Genomic DNA, 16,627 nt, shown 5'->3' with positions numbered 1-16,627 from the left:
GCTTATATAAGCGTTGTTTAAACTTGGGAATCTATGGACCTTTCTGTTTTGCTGATCACTATTTTAGTTCCCATGCTGGCAATGCTGTTATTGATAGCATTAAAAAAATATCAGACCACCAGCAACGATGCTTTTGTCAGTGGGCTGCCAAAGTGATCAATCAATCAATCAAGCATTTGTAGAGCGCACTACATACCCATGAGGGTCTCAAAGTCCATGGGGGAGGGTGCCGCTACTGATCGAACAGCCAGGTAGGTCTTGAGTAGCCTCCTGAAGGTCAGCAGGTCTTGGGTCTGTCGTAGGCTCAGTGGGAGGGTGTTCCAAGTCTTGGCGGCAAGGTGGGAGCAGGACCTCCTGCCGGTAGTTGTTCTTCGGATGCGCGGGACGGTGGCGAGTGCGAGGTTGGCGGAGCGGAGCTGGCGGTTGGGTATGTAGAAGGAAAGTCGTTTGTTGAGGTAGGCTGGGCCAGTCTTGTGGAGTGCCTTGTGTGCGTGGATGAGGAGCTTGAAGGATATCCTCTTGTTGACGGGCAGCTAGTGCAGGTTTCTCGGTTGGGGTGTGATGTGGCCGTGCCGTGCTACGTCGAGGATCAGTCGCGCCGAAGCGTTTTGGATGCGTTGCAGTCATTTGATGAGCTTGGTCGAGGTTCCCTCGTAAAGGGCTTTTCCGTAGTCGAGTCTGCTGCTGACAAGGGCCTGGGTGACTGTTCTTCTTGTATCTGTCGGGATCCACCTGTAGATCTTGCGGAGCATGTGGAGGGTGTTGAAGCAGGAGGAGGAGACGGCATTGACTAGCTTGGTCAGGGAGAGCGTTGAGTCGAGGATGATACCCAGGTTGCGCGCGTGGTTGGTGGGTTTTGGGCCTGCCCTAGTGTCGTCGGCCGCCAGGAGTCATCCCAGGCTGAGGGGTTGGAGCCGAGGATGAGGACCTCCGTTTAGTCCATGTTCAGCTTCAGTTGGCTGGTCTTCATCCACTCGGCGATGGCCTTCATTCCTTAATGGAGGTTGGCTTTGGCGGTGATGGGGTCCTTGGTGAAGGAGATGATCAGCTGAGTGTCGTTGGAGATTATGTTGAGGTCGTGCTGTCGGGTGTCCTGTGCGAGTGGGGCCATGAAGATGTTGAACAGTGTCGGGCTGAGGAAGGAACCTTGGGGTACGCCGCAGATGATCTCGGAGGCTTCGGATCGGAATGGGGGGAGGCGGACGCTCTTGAGTTCTGCCGGAGAGGAAGGAGGTGGCCCATTCCAGGGTTAGCTGTCTGTTGACGATCTTCTCAATGACCTTGGCCGGGAGCAACGAGATGGGCCAGAAGTTCTTGAGGTCTCTAAGGTCTGCCTAGGGTTTTTTGAGTAGAGCGTTGATCTCCGCGTATTTCCAGCTCTCTGGGAAGGTCGTGGTCTCGAGGGAGAGATTGATGACGTTGCGTAGGTGGGGTGCAATGGAGCTGCTTGCTTTGTTTAAGATGTGGTGCACGAATAGGTCTGACTGTGCTCATGATCTTGATGGTGTCATCGTTGCTCACGCTGGTCCAGGCTAGCAGGGGGTCGTGGTCGATGGTGTGCGGGGAATCTGTTGTGTTGCTGTCTGTTGGGGCTGTCTGGGTGTTGAAACTGTCGTGGATGTCTGCTATCTTCCGGTGGAAGAAAGTTGCTAGGGAGTCGCACAGGTCTTGCAACGGCGGGATGTCATTGGTGTTTGGGTTGGAGAATTCCTTCACAATGTTGAAGAGCTCCTTTCTGTAGTGCGCGTTATTGTCGAGGCAGTCTTTGAAGGAGCTCCTCTTGGCAGTCCTGATGAGGTGATGGTGGTTGCGGGTGGGCTGCGTGGCTGTCCGGAGTCTGTTCGCTGTGCCATTTCTTCTCTAGTTTCTGGCAGGCTCGCATGGAGGCTTGGAGTTCTGGGGTGAACCAGCTGGCCCTCTTGCTGGTGTCTCTGTGGGGGGGGGTTCTTCAGCGGGGTGAGGGTGTTGGCGCAGTCTCTGATCCAGCGTCTGAGGTTGTGGCCAGCATCATTGATGTTGGAGGGTTCGGAGGGTGGGCTGAGAGCGAGTGTTGCATGTAGTTGGTCTTCAGTGATTTTTCTCCAGCAGGAGCGGCGAGGGATCTGTTGGGCGCGGTGGTGTGTGGTGGATGTCTGGAAGGAGAAGTGGATGCAGCGGTGGTCAGTCCAGAGGAGTTCGGTAGTGTGGCTGAAGGCGACGTGGGGGCTTGCGTAGAAGATGAGGCCAGCGTGTGGCCTGTGGAGTGTGTACCATTAAGTGTAATGGGGTACCCCCGTAAACCTCAGAACCTGGGAGGGTAATTAAACAAACAACAATGGTTCTGTCGGAAAACACAATTCAGATAAACATAGTACTTAATACATAAATATAGTCCTTGTATCCCATGAAGGATATATGCAATAATTACACACTGACCACACATAAAAGGAAAAAATACGTCTTTAGTATTCAATTTATTTCCAACTTTTTTGTTTCTGCAATAAATCAGATATGCTGTCCAATGTACATAGAATTCATAGGTTGTGAATACATGAAGTGTCTAGGTTGTGATTGGTGACTGAGTGTTACAGGTGACAAAACATAAATACATAAAACAAAAAAACGTTTTCAGAATATCCAATGTAAAGCACAAAAAGCACAATAGTCACAAAGAGATTTAAATTGATCCTTTTGTTCAGTGGGACTTTGTGTAGGACTGGTATATGACATAGAGCGTCGACGTTTCGACCCTGGGGGGTGTGCTTGATTTATGCGCATCTAAGGCGGGTCTTCATCAGGACTGGAAGGTGGTTAGACAGCCTTATTATTAGGTGTATGATTCGTCTGGTCTTCTAATGTTGATGGTGCATGCCAGCCTACAAGCACCTGAGGTACTCCCTGGTTCTTGTTATTTCATGGTGGTTGTTCTGCACCAGCCGGTGCAACGTATTTAAAGGTCTGCGACGCCTGGGCGATTGCTCTGGTGCCCAGAAAAAGACGTATGACTCCTTCGGTCTGTTTCTTGAGAATGCCGGGAGTGGGTAGGCGTTATGACGAGTTGCCTCAGTCCGAGGTTGGTGAGGTCATCGATTAGGGTTGTCGAGTTGCTGTTGTTGTTGTTCTCCAGGTGAAAGTTCAGTTCTCCGAGGAGGATGTAGTCTGTGAATGTCAGGGCGTGCATGCTGATGAAGTCGACGATGGAGTCTCTGTCCTGGGGTCTGGGCCCGGGGGGGTCTGCAGACGAGGGTGCCTCTGAGGGTGCAGTTGAGGTCTGTTTGGATCTAGAAATGCATGTGTTCGGCTGTGCTGAGCTTGTTGTCGGTGCTGGTCGAGACCCTGATGCTGTTCTTGTGGACGATGGCGATTCCTCCTCCGACTCCGTTGGTGCGGTCTCTGCGGATGATCTTGTTGCCGTCTGGGATGGCTATGGCTATGTCAGGTGCGGAGTAATCGTTCATCCAGGTCTCTGTCAGGAAGGCGATGTCCGGGGATGATGTGCCGAGCAGGGTCCAGAGCTCGACGACTTGTTTGCGTGCGGAGCAGATGTTCAGTAGGATGCATCTGAGGTGGTTGAGGTCCTTCTTGGCATGTTGTTCGGCGGCTCTGAGGCTGGTGTAGCTGCAGTTCCGGCAAGTGAAGGGGTGTGTGCGTTTTGGGGCGGCCTTGAAGCAGGTGTGGGTCCGTCCGGCCGTTGAGAGCGTGGAGTGTGCTGGCATCGTAGCGGTGGTGCTCGTCGTGGCGGGTGAGGAGACAAAGGGTTCTGGCGATGGGCGCGGTCCAGGCGCGGTCCAGGTGTGTATCTGTTAGAAACATTTACGTCCAGCTTCAATATGCAGATGTGAGTAGCCGCTAGAGCGACAGAGCCTCTTATCCCTTTAAGATGGATAAATGTGTACAATTGATCACTACAATTCTACAAGGCAGTGTTAGCAAACACAACCCAGGCACTATATCACAAGTGTCCACTAAATTCCATATATCCACATACACTCCAAGTCACCTTATAAAAAACATGCACAAAGATTGATGTGTGAAATGCACACATATCCCCAACCACGCGCCAAAGTTATACATAGTCTGACTGAAAGTCCACTTCATCAGTCACTTTATTTGATGCCGTGGCATTGAGAAACAGTTTAGCAAGTCAAATTATTCCAGTGGCTTGTAAAGGATTATGAACTCAGTCTGTCTGTTGCTTTACTCCCCTAGCTTCCCAAATTCAGCAGAAGTCTGCATTGATTATACCTTTGCAGGATACCTTCCTAGAATGAATGACTCTTTTCCATCAGGGGTTCAGCTTGTATCTTTTAGACTTGTTTGGAATTTCAAAATATGATACACTGAACCTTAATAGATGTGGTAATTTATGGTTATTGACTGTCTTCCATTTGTATTTCAATTGTGTTGATACCAGACTTTACTTCTGTGCCAAACCGGACAATTTTTTATCAAATAATTGAAAGAAATCTAATGAGGAAAAAAGCATTGAAACAAAATTATCACTAAGGAAAATGTATTTCTTAAATGCTTCACGTCGCCTATTTCTCTTCTCTGCTCTGAAAGTACACAAAATATAAATAACAATGAGAAGATCTGGGTACACGTGAATTAGAGTTCAGCGGGATCAAAGAGGAAACCTGCCTCAGACGTTCTTATTCTGCCCCTGGTAGAGCTTGGTCTTAGTTACAAACATACTAAAAAGTTCGATTTTCAGGAGTTTACCAAACAGAAGGTGACAGACTTCAGGCTAAGTTTCAAGAATGGGCAAAGTTGCATGCTAGTTTTTTATGTTTATATTTTCTCCCACTCACTTGTCAATGTAATTGCATGCAGAAATGTCTTTCAGAAGGGTATGCTGTTCTTTGTTTTTTGTAGATGTGCTAAGTTGCATGTATTTTTCCAGTTTCGCCCAGGCTCCTGAGGAAGGTAGGGCGAGCACGAATGAGGACAGTGGCTTTGACGCCTACTTACAGTGGTGAGGCTGATGCACTTCTCCCCTCACTGAAAACCGAGGTCTGGAGCTGGGGAAGAGGCAAGGAAGGACAGCTGGGCCACGGAGACATCCTACCTAGGTATGGTCTCAATAAATGGACTGGAAAAAGGGGACGCTATGGGTAGGTTGCGGGAATATCTGTGAGTCATTACCTGAGGGATTGATGGAAGGGTTAATATCCACCGTTTCTACTTTGCAGTCTGATCCATGTAACTTTATTTGATGCTTTTTTTGCTTGGTGTACACATTTTGTGCGGAGATTGGAAATGTGACAGCACTGGTAGTGTTGACAAAAAAACAAAAAACTCACAAATGATACTTGCACCCTTTGCTGTTTCCTTGAAGCCTTTGGAATGCTCATTCTGCTATGTATCAGTAAGTTTGTAAAGTAGATCAGTGGGTAAATGCACCTGCTGCAGAAATCTCTGCAACCTGTGAGTCACTGAATTCATTCTTGGTATCGCCAAACTTTGCCTGATGTAATTTCAATGGTTACAGTTTTACTGAGTGAAGAGTATTAGTTCAACCAATGGAAAATGACTTGAATACACCACAAACACCCCAAAAAAGTTATTAGTCAACCTGTCTATAGAAAAGGATATTCATAAGCCACACGGTATAGTGCAGATCAGTCATACGGTGTAGTGCCTTATGTAAGAGTGTTTTTACGTAACCTTTGCTGTAAACACTACATCTGGGTGTGGATGTGAATTTAGTGTCCGTTTAAGGCGCCTTATATGCAATATGTTAAAAGAACTTTGCCATACAGTACTCGATGTTACTGCAAACTTCTTAGGGATCCTTCCGAACAGTACTCCCAAGGAGCATCAGATCTGCCCAGGAGAGTGAAGGTATAGTACTGATTATGTGTGCACTCATTATTCGGCCTATCTTTTACAACCTTAAATCACAGTGCGTAAAGTGTTAGACTTTAGTGAGTTATATGTACAACTCCCTCTCCAAAGTTCAACACATTATGAAGAGTGGTGATCTTTGAAGGGGTTAGATTTATTGTTCCCACTCAAAAGTTAGCCACACAGAGGAAATTGTTTGACTTAGTGGGGTTAGGCTACTGTTCCCTCTACATTACATTACATTACTGCAGTTCAAGCCCATGTAGTCTAGCATTTTTATGGTGGCAATGCCCCACTCTGTGGCCTCCCAGAATACCCACTGGCACGCCTAGGTGCATCCTACACGCTGCAACATGTCCCATCCAGGGCCTGATGAAATATGATCACATCGCTCTCACCCCGATGGAAAACCAGTGACTCCCCTTACAAGCCTGCCCCATCTTCAAACCTAGCCCTCACAAACAGTACCCCAGCTTATCTTGCAGACAAGCTCACCAGCTCTGGTTGTTCTCGAAATTCCCTCAGCGAGAACACCATCAGACTGCAGACTAAGAAGTGTAAAAATGATGATCAAGACAAAAGGCCATTTCCATCTATGCACCCCGGATCTGGGACAGCATGTCCTTCTCCATCAGGACCGGCATTAGGCTTCTTCAGTTTAGGAATGAAATGAAGACTCCCCTCTTTAAAGAACACACCATCACATGCATTACCATTGACGAAGCGGCTAACTTTCCTATTAATCACTGACATTAAACGAGCCTTATACCATGTGCAGTGCTCCATTGCCTTTTGACTAGGTTTGTGCTATAGAAATACCATATACATGCATACATTTAGACACTAAAAAAAATATATATATTGCATTCTTTGGGAGTTATATACCGATCACATTCCAAAATTATCCAGAAAAGCAAAAATGATTTACATTTAAACAAAACACTTGAAGAAGGCTTTTGCATGATAAGATGCCTGCACTGAATTTTCTCTTTTTTCTAGTGTTTCCTCTAAAAGTTAACATGACTATACCATAATGCTGTCCTGCCTCGACTATGCAGAAGTATAAACTTGGGAACCCCTCTCTTCCGACTACACATCCTACAGAGTTTCGAAAGCAGCTTTCAGCAAGCATCCTTTAGCCCTTTAGACTAACATTTCCCCATTCATCATGTCGTTGCCTTGACTTCTAACGGACAAATATTTCACTTGTGAAGCAACCTGCATCATTCATTGAGCAATCCTTGGACTGCTCTATTTTCAATGTATACTCAGAATCTTTCTCCAAACAAGACCACTATGCTTGAGGTTGACATCTCATTCTCCATCAGTTTTAAACTTTTTGAACGGAGAGATGTTCATGTTCTCTACTTTTTGTTGAGATTGCTAAGATCAATAATTTGATTCCTTGGACAAGTAAGTACCTGTCATTTCAGGGACCACTACAAACCTGGCTCTTTCCGTTCTCATAATTGTATGATACAGATGACAAAAATAAATTAGTAGGTATGCAGAACTGTGTTTATCCTCACATTCTCTACAACACCCCATGCTTATGTGTTACAACGTTCACTGTACCTCATGGATAAGGTACCACTAGGTGTATTAAGCGCACCAGGCCACTCGCGCGCTCTGCTTTAATATAGCATGATAATTGGTGATTTAAAAAAACCATTTCCCCTATTTTAGTATTTGGTTTTCTACTTGATTTCTTGACCCCTGCTTTTACTGCTCAGATAGCGAGCATACTTGCACTATAATCGTGGAGCTCACCGCTACTTGAGCGGGTCCTTTGTCGGTGCAGTTCTTGTTTAGCCGCCACCTTGGGGGGAGAAAGCGACGTTTTGCGGGCGCCATCTTAGGGAGCGCTCTAGTGCTCTGGCGGCCACGCCTGAAGCCTACTTAAACCTGTTATGGAAACGCGCAGCCGTAGCACGCAGCGGGCGCGCCGTAATCGCGCCAGAGGTAAGCCCGTTTGCGCACGGTCGGGCCCAGGGACCAGGACCCCTGCTTCACCAACTATCCTCCCACTCACCTATTCCCGCTCGTCACTCCTGTTCTTAAAAGGCGATTTATCTCTCTCATGTCGTCACTCTTTAGATCTGGTGCACGGCTGTTTCTCATGCCAGTACTGCACCTTCAAAGTAACAGAGCAGGTTGAAATTAGAGGGAAGATGGAGGTCGAACTTAAAATGGCATTAGTAAATTGTCGCTCACTGCCGAAGCATGCCATTGAAATCTCCCTTTTACTTCACAGTATGGCTGTCGACATACTTTTTATCACTGAAACGTGGTTAGGACCAAATTCTGGTCCCGATACTGTCCAGGCCCTTCCGCCTGTATACCTGATCCAACATAAAGACAGATGGTCCAAAGTTGGAGGAGGGGTTGCCATTCTTTACCAGGATTACATAGCCTGTCGTTTGTTAGATAGTTCTATCTCAGACTGTGAAAGTGTACATTTTTCCATCTCGCTATCCCCAGAAACCTCATTTTCAGGGCTCTTGATATATCGTCCCTTGGCCCCCCAGGGCAATTCCATGAAGGACTGGTTGAAAAAGTTATGGACCTGGCTAGTACAGTCTCCAATTTTATGGTGCTGGGGGACTTGAACCTTCACTTTAATAGCCCACTAGACCCCACTGCTACATACCCGACTAAATATTTGGGGACCTACGATTTGAGTCAAAAAGTCCAACATGCTACCCACTCTCGAGGGAATCTTTTGGACCCTATTTTTTCGAAGATCCCAGGTTTAACTACGGATGACCCCTATCCGATCCCATGGTCGGACCACATGGTAATCCCTTTTACATGGAAGGTGCCCTGCCCCAGTTCAATCACATCCTCCCATAGAGCACTAGCCACACATTGGCCTAAACTTGAGCTCCATGAATGGTTCATAAATCTTGAAGAAGACTGAACCTTCTGCTAACCTGGACATGGATATAGCAAATAGGGATTTTAACCAGTGGATAGAACAGTCTTTAGACAGCGTGCTCCCAATAAAAACGATTATTAAAAAGAAAGACTCCATTAACCAACCTTGGTTTAATTCGGAGCTTAGGACTCTTAAACAAGAGTGTACACGGGAGGAGAGGCAGTGGCAGAAAGACTTCAATCCTGTGAAGAAAAGTAAATATAGAGCCGCCATAAAGAACTATAAGTCCGCTCTAATCGTGCTAAATCTACTTTTTACGCAGACAAAATTGAGACCTCTGCTAACGCCCCTAGAGAGATGTTTAGAATTGTAAAGTAATTCAAGACATTCAAGAAACGCAGAACTCCCGAAACGCCGCTGGAATAGGGGCAGGGAGGCCGAATCGAGAGAAATAGACTGTGTGAGGATAATCCCCTACACTTAACAAGACAACAAGACAGAAAAGCCAATTAAAAGGGCGTATATCAACGATTTGCCAGTTAATTAAATCTGGTAAATTACACAAATCAATAACGGTGGCTCCTATTACCAGAGTGTGAGCACCATTATCAATAAGTAGAAGATATCAGAATTCCTTCTATTATATTGAGAATTCTGAAAGTATGCAGTTCATCTAAAACCCGGATCACACAATCGGGCCTCTGTTCTTCCTTGATTAATCTGGAGGAAACATATAACCCCAGAACTGGTCCTGAAGAAGGTTTTTCATTAGTTTCTTCCAACCGAAACGCTGCGTCGACCCCTGTTCTTGTGAACATTTTAACCAACATTGTATCTTTGTGTATATGTTTTTGATCCTATGTTTTTTAATCAATTGTATAAAAAAAAATTAATATTACTGTAAGAATATTTCTCTTTTGAATAAACGCACAGATGTATTTTTGAAAACACTTTGCCTGTCTCGCCTAAATCTGACTAATAGTGAATATTCTATGTGATATGTATATGTATTAGTTGCTTTATAGTGTTGGCCTATATTGTGTTTGATGTCTCCGCAACTTGTGAGGTTTTGATTTATTGTGAGATTGGTATTCTCAAAAATAGGTTTGGGGCACCACCAGATTAACAATAACCATCTTTATGGTTAGTCAGTGGGACCCTCTGTTCCTTACCATTACTCCCCTGTCCCAGATTAAGAAGATAAGGGGGCCTCCTTTACTTTATGTGATAGAATTGTAAAGTCCCTGCTAAAAGTTCCTGATCCGCGGCCCACCTCAGATGAAACAGGTGCCCGCTGTGAAGAACTGGCCAACTTTTTCACCACTAAAATTCAAAAGATCCTCATCACGCTCCCTTTCACATCTTCTGTTGAACCCCACTCCTTGTCTTTTACCCCGGTCAAATCAACTTCTCCTCAGCTTTCCTCATTTTCTCTTCTCAAGGAGGATCTTCTACCCCCTCTTCTGAATGCCACAAAGAGTGGCTCGCTGCTTGACCCCGCCCCAATGAACATCCTAAAGTCAGTCATGCCTGTCATCCGCAAACCTATTGTCAACTTGGTTAATTCTTCCATAGAGTCAGGTATGGTCCCTAGAGAGTGGAAAATGGCTATGGTCAAGGCCTTGATAAAGAAACCTAACCTTGACCCAGGTGATTTGTCTAACTATCGCCCCATTTCCCTGCTCCCGGGTATCAGTAAGTTGACTGAAAAGTTTGTCAACAACCAACTGGCTTCTTTTTTAGAATTACACAATCTGCTTCATCCATCCCAAACAGGGTTCCGAAGAGGCCAGGGAACAAAAACAGCTCTGTTGAAGGTGGTTGAGGAGTCCAGGAGGATTTAGGACGCAGGTGGCAGCGCGGCCATCATCCTCCTGGACCTCAGCGCCGCCTTTGATACGGTTAATCACTGTATCCTCCTATCTCGCCTTAATAACATCGGAGTCACGGGCAAGGCCCTGAGGTGGCTTGAATCTTTCCTCAGGGATAGGTTTTTCAAGGTGTTTGCGGACAACAGCTGCTCCCACCCGGTTCCGTTGCAGTGTGGGGTTCCGCAGGACTCCTCCCTCAGCCCCACACTGTTTAACGTGTACATGGCTCCCCTGGCAGAGATAGTGGCCCCTTTCGGGATTCAACTGGTACCTGGAAGAACATCCTCCTATTAACCTGTGAAACTGTCTGGAAGCGGTCGCAAGCTGAATGGAACAGTCCCATCTCAAGCTGAACGGCGGAAAGACTGAGCTGATGTTACTCGGAAGGCCGGCCACATTTGACAACTCTATATCCTGGCCCCTCTGTATGGGTCCTGGCCCCACTCCTAAAACTGAGATTAAGAGCCTTTGCTTTTGGCTTGATGCGGAACTGTCATTCAAGCCCCAGGCAAGAAAAACAGCGGCCACTTGCTTCGGGCTATTAAAGACAATCCGCAAAATCCTCCCTCAATTGCCAGAAAAAGCCACAAAAAAAATTCTAATCCAGTCATGAATTCTTTCTAGGATAGATTATGGCAACGCAATCTACTTAGGAGCTCCAGCATCGGTGACCCAGCAACTTCAGATTGTTCAGAATTCAGCAGCGAGACTGCTAACGGGCACCAGTCATCGCTCCTCTGCTAGACCCGCATTGAACGCCCTTCACTGGCTTCCGGTGAAGGAGCGGATCCATTTTAAGACACTCTGCATGGCACATAAAACTTTCTATGGGAAAGGCCCTCCTATTTTAGATAGGATGGTCCAACCATACAAAGCTCTTAGAAACCTTCGTTCCAATGATCTGAATCTTGCAGTGATCCCTAGAATTAACAGGTCCCGCTCTGGTGGCCATCTTTTTTCATATAATTCAGCAAAATTGTGGAACTCCCTTCCTCCATCTTTTCGCCAGGAGCCCAATTTGCTTGCATTTCGGAAAAAGTTAAAAACCTGGCTCTTTCCTAGGACCTAGAGCCTCTGGCCCTCTGCACTTTAATTCCCCTTGGGCCTTTCCTAAGCGCTGGGATGCTCCCGAGTAGCCATGCGCTATAGAAGAGTCTTTTTCATTTCATTTCATTTCACCTCAGCCAATATCTCCCACATAGCCCATACTATAGCCAACACTCTTATTTGTATTTGTATGCGGTATTTGCAGCTATCACCCAACGGGTATCTTGGCGCTATAGTACATGAATAGTCGTCAGACAGTGGAAGGTAGTGTGCGTAGATTAAGCAGGGCTATTCCTTAGCTGTCAAGCTCTGGGGAACAGCCATGTTTTGATCTTCTTCCTGAACTGCAGAAGATCATGGGAATGTTCCAGAGCTTGGCAGCAGCCGAGCTGAACGCCCTGCCTCCTGACTTGGCTCTTCGAATTTTCGGGACATTCACCAGACAGGCGGTGGCAGAGCGGAGACACCTTGTTGGAGTATACCATGTAAAAGTCTCTTGAAGAGTTATGGGTCCAAAGCCATGAATGGCCTTGAAGACCAAGCATAGAGACTTGAACTGAACCTTCTGCATTATTGGCAACCAGTGAAGCTTTGCATGGGCCAATGAGCCTTACGAGCGTTGTGGTTTCATCAATGCCAATTTGGCCGCCACGGTTTGGAGGAGGCGTTCAATCAAGAATTTAGGGGCCTCCAACAGTAGGGCGTTACAGTAGTCCAATCTACTGAGAATGATACTACCAACGACCAGCGCTCTGGCCGTCTTTGGCAGCAGCGGGAGGATATTCCTTAAAGCTCTAATCAGGGAGAAACAGTACCCCACAAACTTATTTACATGTGTTTCCATAGTTAAGTTAGCATCAAGCATAATTCTCAGATTATGTACTGCTTTAGCCGGAATCAGAGTAGACGTAGTTGGGAAAGTCCAAAAATTGTCCTGAAAAGGGGGAGGGGCCCTCCCAATGGCGCAATATAAGACTTCAGTCTTATCTGAATTGAATTGAAGTGAGTTGGCTCTTAGCCAGTGGGCAGTATCCTGCATGCAGTCATGGAAAGTTGCCAAAGGAATCAACTGATTTTCCTCTAGGGAGAAGAAGAGTTGAGTGTCGTCGGCATAGTTCACCAATTTCACAGCATGCGCCTTATGATTTATTAACTATGCACTGCAGAAGAGCCCCTAGCAATCGGATTCAAATTTGAGCTCTTTGTGGCCTTGTCAGGGGTATTAACTCCCATTTAAGTTCTACAGTTTAACTGTCTGTTTTACAAAAAGAGAGCTGATTTGTTTTTTTATGTGAATTAGACACCTACACATTGCCATTCACTTGTTTCAATTGGAGTAAGTACCAGATTGAAAAGAGTTTTGTGCCAGTGTCCATGACACAATGCTCGCAAAACCTCTGAGTTGGTTTTCATGGAAATATATGTCCAAGGTGGGCAAAGAGATGAGGAAGTGACCAATTGTTACACAAAGAGTTTAAGAAGTATCAATAGACATTCAGCCACACACACATTTGCATTCTCCCTTCTTGTGCCTTTAAGCACCAGATCTGTCAAAGGGATTCACTAAAACGGGGTCAGAAAGTACAAAGTGACTGATGAGAAAATTAAAATGTCACAGAATGTTTAAGAAAAAATATTACTCTATGATCGAAAACCACCAATAATTGCAAAAGCTTAAAACCCAAAAAATATCAGGTACTAATTCTGTTCTCGCCGTAATAGCAACAAAATGTCCATACAGACCTTGTTTCAACTTTAAACAAGCTTCACTGTCTAAAGCACACCAAAACTCTCTACACAGTAGTCACACTCGTTGCTGTGACACAGGGAAGAACTGGCAAATTTCTTCCCTTCTATGCAATACAGAGATCTGGTGCAAGCAAAATGTATTCCCACATTTAAAGTCCAGATATAACCCTGAGATTCACACAGTCTCATGGGCATGTTTCCCACAGTGAACATCACCTATGGCAGAAGTTAGTGGCTAGGGCGTTTCTTCAGTTCATGGATACTCAGGCGTGCCACACATACATCTCCAACGTACAATAGAGCATTGCCAAAAATAAAGTGGACACCTGGGCAGAATGTCTTCTCGCTTTAGTGAGCAGGACGGAAAGTCCTTGCTTACCTCCTTTCTGGCACATCAATTGAGGTGGATGGGTACAAGTCAAAGGACATAGGGGTAGATCAGAGTCAATATGGAGAAAGGCCCCTCTATGAATAAAAAGAAGCCGGGTGAGTCTTAATCTCACTACAGGGAAAGGTTCACATAGAAAATTGGTAATAAGTGATAAGTGTGGCAGGGTATGCTCAGACGTGAGTCCCTTGCTCACTTTGCCATTGGATTCAAGCAAGCCGGGCTGAAGACTGCTGGAATGCCAGAAACCGGTCCTCGGAAGCTTGTTTCTGGTCCAGGTAAGACATGGCTTGGCAGTTCGGGCTGGACTGTTCCCATGAGGCACAGGGTCAGACTGATTTGCATATAGCCATATCTGAACTGGGGTGGCAGAGTGGGCTAAAGAACGGTGATGGATTAAACCCAGATCTTTTGACTGGGTGTGAGTGTTTGATTGATTCAGATGCTCTGTCCATCACCACCCCCTTTTGTACCGAACCTATAAAATATGGCGCTGCCACACTGGTGCATACATTCCCAAAGCGTTTCCATGTGTTCTGTAGTGGAGAGAACAGAGTGAAAAGTTCCTTAGGTTGAAGAATTTGCTGGAGGGTGCAGAACAGTAAAGTCTTACCCTTATGACACATTAGGGTGATTTTTCTTCACAGTGATGCAACATATTTTTTTAATATCGCTTCTGCAGCTAGCTTTGCAACATTTTTTTTTAATTTGCAGTCCTCATTTAATTAATGTACATCTTGTAAAATAGATGGGTGTGTATTGTTTTTCAATTGTCTTTACGGTCTTTATTTTTATTTAAGAAACCAAAAGAATTATCGTGTAAAGTAAGAAATAAAAGCATACAAACTGAAGACATAATTTTTTTAAAATAAGTAGAATATATGTTTCTATTATGTAGTTATAGACTTACACTCAGCGCATGGGTGCTATTGTGTGTTCACTGAATATGTTGCAAAGCTGTCTATTCCTATGAGTCAATTTGATGTTGCCTCTATGTGAATTGAAAGCTATATTCTTGGTACTGCTTTCTTTCGTTTCCTAACTCGATTTTATAAAAGAAGGCTGTCACTTGATTGAGCTTAGGTAGAGTGTTCACCAAAGAGCTTTAGGTAGAGTAATGCAGAGGAGACAAAATGGTCACATTTCAAGGAAAGTTTTTCTCCAGAAAGGCAACAGAGAGAAGATGATTTTTTTAATTAAAACAGAGCAAAGGGCAATCAAAGTAGGGCAGTGCAAACAGTAGAAGAAAGATAGAGCATTCCAGAGTTTTGAAGCATTAAGGTTAAAAGACCTAAGGCAAGAGAGGCATATAGAGGGGGGGAGATGGTGTTCATGAATAGGCCCCACAAAGATAGATATGGAGGGTAAAAAGGACAATGGGATTGAAGGAGGAACATGAAAGGAAGCCACTGCAGAGTAATTGGGTAGGGACAGATATAAGCTGAAAGCAAGTTGAAAGAGGATATGGATAGATGTATTAAAACCTGAAACCAAAGAGTGACAGATTATACTAGAAGGCCCACAAAAAGCAGGAGCAATAGTGAAAACGGGATAGCATACAAGTATAAATAATGGCTTTTGTAGCATGGGAAGTAATGAGAAAAAATATTTTTGAGAGATTATAAACCTGAAACCGAGAGTTTTGATGGATACTGGTAACTGCCGATTCCTCACTTAGTGAACATTTCCCCGGCGTCAGACTTGATCTGGAAAATCTTCAGCAGTAGGTGGCGTTGTGTGGCTCAACGCCGATGTGTCCTGCGAAGTCTCATAAAGCGCCACAGACATCAGTTCCTTTCTTTCCGTGCCACCAGACGAGGATCCGGAGCTACCTGTCATCTCTTTGCAAGACTGTTTTCTACAATATTTACTTTAAAACTCCAGTGTGCAAGGAAAATGTTTCCCCTGGAACCACAAGGTTCAAACCTTATAGCAACTGTCTTAGGCAAATGTGTGTGACAGACCCCCATTATATTTGTCTTTGGTGCTTGGGTTTGCAACACAACTCAAAGACTAGTAGTGACTGCGCTTTGAGGAATCCGAAGGCTACTCAGGATCATGAGGCAAAGCTGTACATCACCAAATACTGGAAGACTTCATGATGTGGCTGGTTGAAGTTGAATGGAAGGTCCTATTACCGCTTCAAAACTCATTCCCGCAACAAGTCGATTAAAAAGGAAGCACAAGACGTCCAAGTAAGACTGGACCCCTTTCAGCTCTCACAAACTGAAAAGGTGCGAGCTCCCAATCTTGATGTCCCAAGGCTGCCTGACATTTTGGGTCCCTCAGCAACACTGCAGCAAATCCGCAAGCTCCTCAAAGCTATGCTGTGTCTCTTTGGAACGCTGACAGCTCCCTCTACCCTCAAGGAACAGCAAGGACCTCCAACTGAAAATCCACTGTTGGATCTGCCCTTGATGCCTTTGCGAACCAGTGGATACGCTACTTGCCCTGCCCCAGCTTCAGTGCGGCCATCGGTCTTGGTGTCAGAACTTATGTCAGACACTGGAGTATAGACGCTGACCCTGAGTGGCCAAGCTCAAACGATAGTGCTCTCTGACCCCACTTCGACCAAGGCTGTGCCCTAATCCAACCGGCAACTTATGTGACTCTGATACAATGCCCTTGCCTCAAGGGAAGAGCCTAGAACATCCACAATCGTTTTTGTACAGATTCAGATAACAAATGTTATGATGAAGTGGATGAATTTGCTCATCCCTATAACGAGAAGAACTGGTATGATGAGCTGCAAGATGCCCGTAGACTTGGCTGGCTACTAAAGAAAGCTTTTGCTTTGCAGTAGTGATGCGGAGGGCAGATGTGGTTCTTGACCTCTCATTGCCTTTAATGTTCTCACAGAAATCCCCC

At 45.4% G+C, this 16,627-nt stretch overlaps 1 protein-coding gene across 1 annotated transcript in view; it reads left to right on the top strand.

Moving 5' to 3' along the window:
• ALS2 (alsin Rho guanine nucleotide exchange factor ALS2) overlaps nt 1-16,627 on the top strand; it is a 1,343,724-nt gene that overhangs the window by 165,970 nt on the left and 1,161,127 nt on the right. Inside the window, exon 6 of the mRNA XM_086955258.1 lies at nt 4,883-5,051. Within this exon, the coding sequence (XP_086811384.1) occupies nt 4,883-5,051 (169 nt within the window). The remainder of the gene's footprint in view (nt 1-4,882; nt 5,052-16,627) is intronic.

Source organism: Lissotriton vulgaris, chromosome 2_1 (assembly GCF_964263255.1).
Source record: "Lissotriton vulgaris chromosome 2_1, aLisVul1.2, whole genome shotgun sequence".
NCBI classification, from domain to species: domain Eukaryota; kingdom Metazoa; phylum Chordata; class Amphibia; order Caudata; family Salamandridae; genus Lissotriton; species Lissotriton vulgaris.
This window is presented reverse-complemented; position numbering and strand designations above follow the sequence as displayed.